A 7,352-nucleotide genomic window follows, 5' to 3' on the forward strand; every position below is an offset into this window, starting at 1 on the left:
CTCCCCCCGCGCCTCACTCAGCCAGTGAGCGGGAACCGGTCTGTATGTGGGATCCGAACCCTCGGGCGGGAGCGCCGCCACGCTTCCCAAGTGGCGCACTTATCCAGTGCGCCACCGGGCCGGCCCGGCACACTGCTACTTCTGCCTCACTGGACTAGCCATAGCTAGTCATCTGGTCAAACCCAAAATTAAGAGGCAAGGAAGGATAATCCACCTGTAGTGGGAGGGCTATAAAGGGGGAAAGCACAGATACCAGAAGCATGAAATATGGGGGCCCAAAACACAATCTACCACACCACCCATCTAGCACCTTCCTCCAATTAGCCTGTTCTTCTCCTAAACACAGGAATCAAGGACTCACTTCCAAATGGAGGACTATACCAGTGATAGTTACAGGAACCTTCTGATGGTATCTGAGACACCTTAACCTTGGGTGGCTGACCACCAAAAATTCAACCAAGTTACAATTACTATAACTCTGTATGTATTAATAATCTTAATAATACTGTAACATATAGCCAATGGGATAACCTTCTGGAACAACCTACAGACCTGTTAGAAATAAGGTAACCAGAGAAATTCAAGAAAATCTTTGACAATACAAGACTTGGCTGGCCTGTTTGCCAGTAAGGAGTTCCTGCTTCTGACTGTACCTGTTAGCCCCTAAAGGGGCAAATTGGGTTTATAATTTGCTACTCAACGTGGAGGTCTAGCCAAATCTCCTCAGAACTGAGTCCAGACTGCCAAAACCCAGCAGGTGATTGAATGAATGGTCCCAATTCTTGACCCCACCATTTCTACACGCTTTACCATGATTTTGCCATACCTCCCACCAAAAAGAGGGAGTATATTAGTATATTGCACTACACCTTGATTTTGGGTTCAGTCATGACTAGCTTTACCTGATGGAATGTCAGCAGAAGCGATGTGCATATAGGTCTGCAAAGCTCTACTGTGCCTCTTTTATCACTATGAGAAGAACACACCCAACCAGGAGGCATTGTCTGGGAGCTGTATGGCTTTTACTGATGCTAACTCAGCACCAGTTTTGCCATACGCTGTTGGTGGAAGGAATCGTAAGCCCCCCTGGATTCAGGGAGAGGGACATAGACCCCAGCCCTCAATGAGATTAGTGTTGTTATGGGATGGAGTCCCCTGCAAAACTCATGTTGAAACCCTAATCCCTAGTACATCAGAATGTGACTCTACTTGGAGTCTTCAAAGAGGTGATTAAGTTAGAATGAGATCATTAGGCTCGTCTCTAATCCAATATGACTGGTGTCCTTATAAGAACTGGCAGGCTGTCCAGTTAGCTCATTTGAGAGAGCGTCGTAACACCAAGGTCAAAATTTTTGGATCCCTCTATCAGCCAGTCGCCAAAAAAAAAAAACAAAACAAAAAGAACTTGAAATTTGGGGGCTGGCTGGTTAACTCAGTTGTTTAGAGTACAGTGTTACATCAAAGTTAAGGGTTTGGATTCCTGTACTGGCCAGCACCCCCCACTCCAAAAAAAGACAAGAATTAGAAATTTGGACAGAGACACCAGGTATGTGCATGCAGAGGAAAGACCATGTGAGGACACAGCAAGGAGACAGCCATCTGCTAGCCAAGGAGAGAGGCCTCAGAGAAACCAAACCTGTCAGCATACTGATCTTGGACTGTGGCCTCCGGAACTGAGACAACACATTTCTGTTGTTTAAGCATCCCTGTCTGTGGTATTGTGTTATGGCAGCCCTAGCAGACCAATAACTTGAGTCAAAGAATTTGCAGCCATGGCAAGATTCTTATTTAAACAAAGGATCTGGGAGTCTGGGTTTGTTTAAATTAACGTCATCATTGCACCTGCTTACCCCTTTGCATAATCTCAGAGTTGCCCTAAAGTGCTTACTTACTGGCATAGGGCCTAGCACACTATGGGCACTCAACACACACACAGTCATGAATTTCTGGGACTGGGGACTGAAGGCAGGAGGCTCCAGGGGTAAAACAGGACACATTCCAGCACAAGCACATTCAGTTAAACTCATCCAATGTTTATTGAATAGTGAACCATTGTGAACACTGCCACAATCTGACACACCCTTCCTGATCCCTTTTTTGGTTTCCCCTTGAGAAGGAATCCTGGGGCAGGACCCCCCCCCAAACTCCGGAGGGTAGACAGCAAGATGCAAGGAGAGATGGTGAAAAGTGTGGGACAGGAAGGGTGGGCAGGGCATTGTGCAAAGGCAGATTCAGAGGAAGACACACACGCACTCCCACAAAGAGGCAAAGACCAGGGGCATCAATCTCTGCCCCCACCTGGCAGCCACAAGAACATCAGGGAAAGACCAGGTGTCCACAAGACATTTCAGTCCTTCCTGTCATGAAGCGTCAGCCAAGAGGGGCTAGGTCAAGGTCGCTGGGCTGTGGAGAGAAAAGGTGACAAGAACAGGATCAGCATGCAGGGACAGAGGCCAGGTTGGGGGTCCATGTGATGAGGAGATGGACGGAAATACAGGCCAAGAGAGAAACTGAGACACAGGAAAATCAGAAGCCCTTTGAGGGAAAGAAATTATACCCAACAAAGGACCAGCCCGTGGCTCACTCAGGAGAGTGTGGTGCTGACAACACCAAGCCAAGGGTTAAGATCCCCTTACTGGTCATCTTTTAAAAAAAAAAAAAGAAAGAAATTATACCCAACAAAGCCAGCTGGGCTAAGACCTAGTTCTCAGTTGAGTTTGTAGCAAGGAATTTTGGTGAAGAAATGAGGCAGTCACGGAAGCACTGATGGGCAGCCTCCCACAGACCTTCCAGAAAACCTGCTGTGTACATCCCACTGAGACACCTGGCTTCCAGAGACTCCATCAACAACTGGCATTATTTTCTTTGATGCCCCAGTTGGCCCAGGCTCAGTGTCCCACACAGACCTCTTCAACTGCTTGGTTTATCCACTGTGCAGGAGGGGAGTCACCTTGACCAAACAAAGGTCTGGCCCTTGCCCAGATCCTGGAAAGTAACATCTAAGCCCTTGGAATATCCTGCCTAATAAGAGTATCTTGCTTTACCTGGGCCATGCCAGTAGCCTAGATTAACAATGTGGTTTGTGTTGGGGGCACTGGGTCATGTGGTATCAGCTTGACCTCTGGAGGGGCTGGAGACTAAGGTCAGCCACACAGGCAGTCAGTCACGTCTACGTGACCAACCCCCAATAAAAACCTGAACAAGGCTGGGGTGGGCTTTTCCAGTCGGCAAAATTGTTGCATATAGTCACACATCATTGCTGGCAGAATTAAGAGTTGTCTGCACAATTCCCTAGGACAGGACAACTGGAAGCTCCCAGCTGGTCTCTCCTAGACTCTGCCCCACGTGCCTCTTCCCTTCACTGATCTTAATCTGTGTCCTTTCACCGTAATAAACTTTAACTGTGAGTACAGCAGGTTTGCTGAGTTCTCAGAGTTGTCCTACTGAACCGCTGAACCTGAGGGTGGTCCTGAAACTGTACCCTCAAAACACACAAACAAGAGCCTCTCCTCCCACACTGTCTGCAGTTTTCTTCCCCTCTCTCCTTTCTCTTATAGCATTGCCTGACTGACCTCTCTGGAATCCAAGTAAACCTTGGGATGAATTAAGTAGATGACATGCAACTTTGGAATTATGCAATTTTTTTTCTTTTGGGGAGATTCACTTCATTTCAGATCTGCACATGAGGCAAGATGTTATTTGTATTTTCATATTTCATTACTTTAAATGCCATGTCCAAATTCACATTGAACGTGACCTCATTCTACTCAGGTAAAGAATTCTAGGAAATGGAGCATGAGGTTAAAGCAATTGAGGCTAGTCTTCCGGCAAAAAGCACACTGGGAACAGGTACTGGGATGGGACACTCGGTTATAGATTACCATGAAATGGGGACTGGTACTGAAGTTTAAGAGAGTGGTAGTAAGTGGTTTTAGGCTCTGACGTGTCAGACACCAGAACTTAGTTCTAGACTGGGTCAGTAACTGGTGCCCACTTCTAAAGTAGGTTAGGTTTGGAGCTCATCTGGAACACATTAAACATATGGCCTGAAAACTGAAAATCAGGTTCAGAGGGTAGTAGAAAGCAGTTCCATGTTCCAGAGGGTTAACACAGAAATTGCTACTTGTTCTGGAATATACTATGTTGAAAACTAGTACTTGACTCGGAGCACATTAGGAACTAGTAGTCAGATCTAGGAACTAGTAGTCAATTCCAGTGCTTAGGAGCTGGTTCACACTTCTCAAGTGCTGCGTTGGGAAGGGGTGCCAAGGTTTACAGTGTGTCGGGAGCTAGTATTGCATTTGATTCTAGACTGTATTAGGGAAGCTAGAAGTTAGTTCTAAGGTAGTTTTGGAGCAGGTGATCCGTTGTAGAGTTAGCTTTTGTTTCTAGAGCATTCTTGGACAATTCTAAAGAGGGTGTTTCTGGAGTTGGGGTCAACTCTTTTTTTTTTTTTTAAAAGATGACCGGTAAGGGGATCTTAACCCTTGACTTGGTGGTGTCAGCACCATGCTCAGCCAGTGAGCGAACCGGCCATCCCTATGTGGGATTCGAACCCGTGGCCTTGGTGTTATCAGCACTGCACTCTCCCAAGTGAGCCACGGGCCAGCCCTGGGGTCAACTCTTGAATGCTCCCAGAACCAGATCTCAGGTTCAGAGACTGATAATTAGTGATGTAGTTGAAAGTGTTCAGCATGGGAACTCTGTCTCAAAACACGCTGGGAATTTGCACTGACACTTACACAGCCCAGTGGGTTGGGAACTGTTTCCTGGCAATGAAACCAAGACCCAAAGTTCCAGATTCTGAGTTGTTGGGTCTCTTAGCACCTTTCATTCCCAAACAAGGAGACCCGTTTTAGGGCAGCCCTATGACCCCATCCTGTACCACCCCAGGTCTAATTTCCATCCTCCCGCTCTAGAGACACACCTGGCATATCCCCATCTCCCAAATTCTCCACCCTAGGATGGGGAATTAGTGCATGGGGTAGGGGGAAGATCTAAAGGGTGGATCCCCACTTCAGTCAGTCCCCCTCACCTCTGCCTTCACGGCACATTAGCCCTGAGCCAAGGCAGCTTTGATGGCGGCCACCAGCTTCAGAAACTTGCTCTCTGTGTCCACATAGCCATCACCTCTCTGAGGAGGGGAAGAAAAGGGAAGGAGTGAGCTGGGACCAAGACAGCAACCTCAGCCCCAATCCCATGCTAGCTCAAAAATGAGAAAGGACAGGCAGACAGACAGACAGACAGACGTACCTTCTTGGAGTGAACCAACTTCCCTGCTACCATCACTTCAAAGAACCCGGTGGCCTGGGGAGTCCCCTCGCCGCACTGAGAGGGGGAGATGTTGGAGAGGCTGAGATACCCTCCCCTTCCCAGGGAATGCACAACATGGGCGAAGGGGGTAGGGGTAAACCTAACCCACCCCCAGTGCCGTCCAGGCCTGAGGGACAAACTGACAATGTGTGATTTCTCTTCCCCACCCCAAGACTCACAATATCCAAGCATCCGGGGAACTCATCTTCTAACTTCTTCTTGAGCTGAAGATACTGAAAATAGGGTGGGACGTCACGGCAGGGGTCACGCTACACCTCCCCCACCTTCCAGGGATGCCTCGTGGTAGGCCACTCTGCTTACCTTGGACTTGTAGCCTCAAGCGCCACTGGTAGGAGAGAGTCCAGAGAGTGGGCAGGTGGGCATCCAGGGAGAGGAGAGGCAGGCAGCAGAGGGGAGAAGTGAAGGAGGGGCAGGAAAAGATAAAGAAAAACACAAGTAACAGAACAGACGAGGCAACAGATATCCTCAAGAGAAAAGAAACACACACACCAGACCCAGAGATGGGAGGAGGTGGGGCACAGAAACGAGGTAGACACCACACACAGAGATGTACAAAGAAAACCCACAGCGAGCAAGAGAGAGAAAAGGTAGAGAAGGGAGAGGGAGAAAAAGCAGAGGATGAGGAGACCACAAGTATGAGACAGAGAAGGCAACGACAGGGAGGGGAACCAAAAGAACTGGATTAGGATAAGAACCGCACGAATAATATCCCTACCCACAGCACTTGCAGGGCCTAAGGAAAACCCTGTTTTCCTGGATTCGGAACCCCTTTCCCAGTCCCCTGGATGAAATACAAGCTTCCCCAACCCCCACAGCAGGCTATTATGGGACTGGAATCTGGTGCAGAAGCCTCGTGAGCGCCTGAAAATGTCACTCCAGCCTTTGCATTGTCGAGTAAGCAGACGTTCCTAAAGCCGGGATGGATCAGAGCCCGGTTGGGCATTACACAGACGGTGGGGCCAGAGGCCGGGTTCCAGTAACCTCCATAACCTGCAGTCTGCACCCCATGCTGCTGACCTGCCGTGCCCCACTCCCACCCAGCCTGTCTCATCATCTGTTAAGATGGGGCTAAAATTCCCCTCCCTCAAGGGGTTTCTGGGAGGGGAAATTCACCGAACACGTATTTACCAAGGGCCTAGGTTTCTTGGGGGACAAAGCAGTCAACGAAACCGAGAAAATCTCCTGCCTTCCTAAGTCTTTCCCTCTAGCGGGAGAATTGGATCAAACGTGTTCAGCGACGACATGCAGCACTGCACCGAGGGTAACTATTAATAACACCCTCCCTCTCGCTACAGACGGGGAAACTGAGGCCAGAAAAGAAGGAGGGTTAGTGACCAAGGGCACTCAGTGGGCAGAGGCCCGGAATGTATTCATTCAAGACCTTTCCTTCCCAAACACTGGCAGGAACATTCTCGAACCTTCTCGACTCTAGGCGTCCCCACCCAGTGACTGTTCAGGATACTGGGGGAGGGGAAACCTAAGGGGGGACGCAGGCTTAGGTCCCATTACAAAAACTGACCTCCACCCCTTCATCAACGTGAACCCGAGTCGGGTGTTTAACACGGGACACCCACGCGTGTCACCTCCACCTTTCATAAGCTGAGGTGTGCAGCCTGTCACAACCCGGGGACCGGGGTTAACGCCTTGTGCTGATGGCCGGTCCTCGCGCCCACTCCAGCCCATCCCGCCACCCGGGAACCCCTCTTCTCACAGACGGTCCGCCGGCGGCCTCCCCCGACGCTCCCAGCCCCGGCTCGGGCCGGACGGAGGATGGGCGTGAGCGGGGGTCACGGAGGGGACCTCTGGCCGCCGCGCTTACCAATAAACGACCCGGACGGCGAGCCCCATGACTCGCGACGGCAGCATCCGCGGGAGAGCGGACGCCACACCCGGCCGGCTGCGGACGCGGACGCCGACGCCCCAGGTCTGCGCTGCGGCCCCGAACGTCCGCACTGAGGCGGCTCCTCCGCGCTCCGTGGCGCGCACCAACGCCGGGCCGCTGTACCGTACCTCCGCCT

General features: G+C 50.4%; 1 protein-coding gene across 1 annotated transcript; it reads right to left on the reverse strand.

Moving 5' to 3' along the window:
• Positions 1-2,012: 2,012 nt before the first annotated feature.
• Positions 2,013-7,277, reverse strand: SEPW1 (selenoprotein W, 1). Its single transcript, XM_008593142.1, is given in 6 exon segments — positions 2,013-2,403; positions 5,036-5,134; positions 5,254-5,328; positions 5,493-5,546; positions 5,635-5,659; positions 7,154-7,277. Coding segments are annotated over 5 exon segments (282 nt in total). The 5' UTR covers positions 7,201-7,277; the 3' UTR covers positions 2,013-2,403; positions 5,036-5,053.
• Between the last annotated feature and the right edge of the window lie 75 nt (positions 7,278-7,352).

This window comes from Galeopterus variegatus, unplaced genomic scaffold, assembly GCF_000696425.1.
Source record: "Galeopterus variegatus unplaced genomic scaffold, G_variegatus-3.0.2 Scaffold8760, whole genome shotgun sequence".
Classification (NCBI taxonomy): domain Eukaryota; kingdom Metazoa; phylum Chordata; class Mammalia; order Dermoptera; family Cynocephalidae; genus Galeopterus; species Galeopterus variegatus.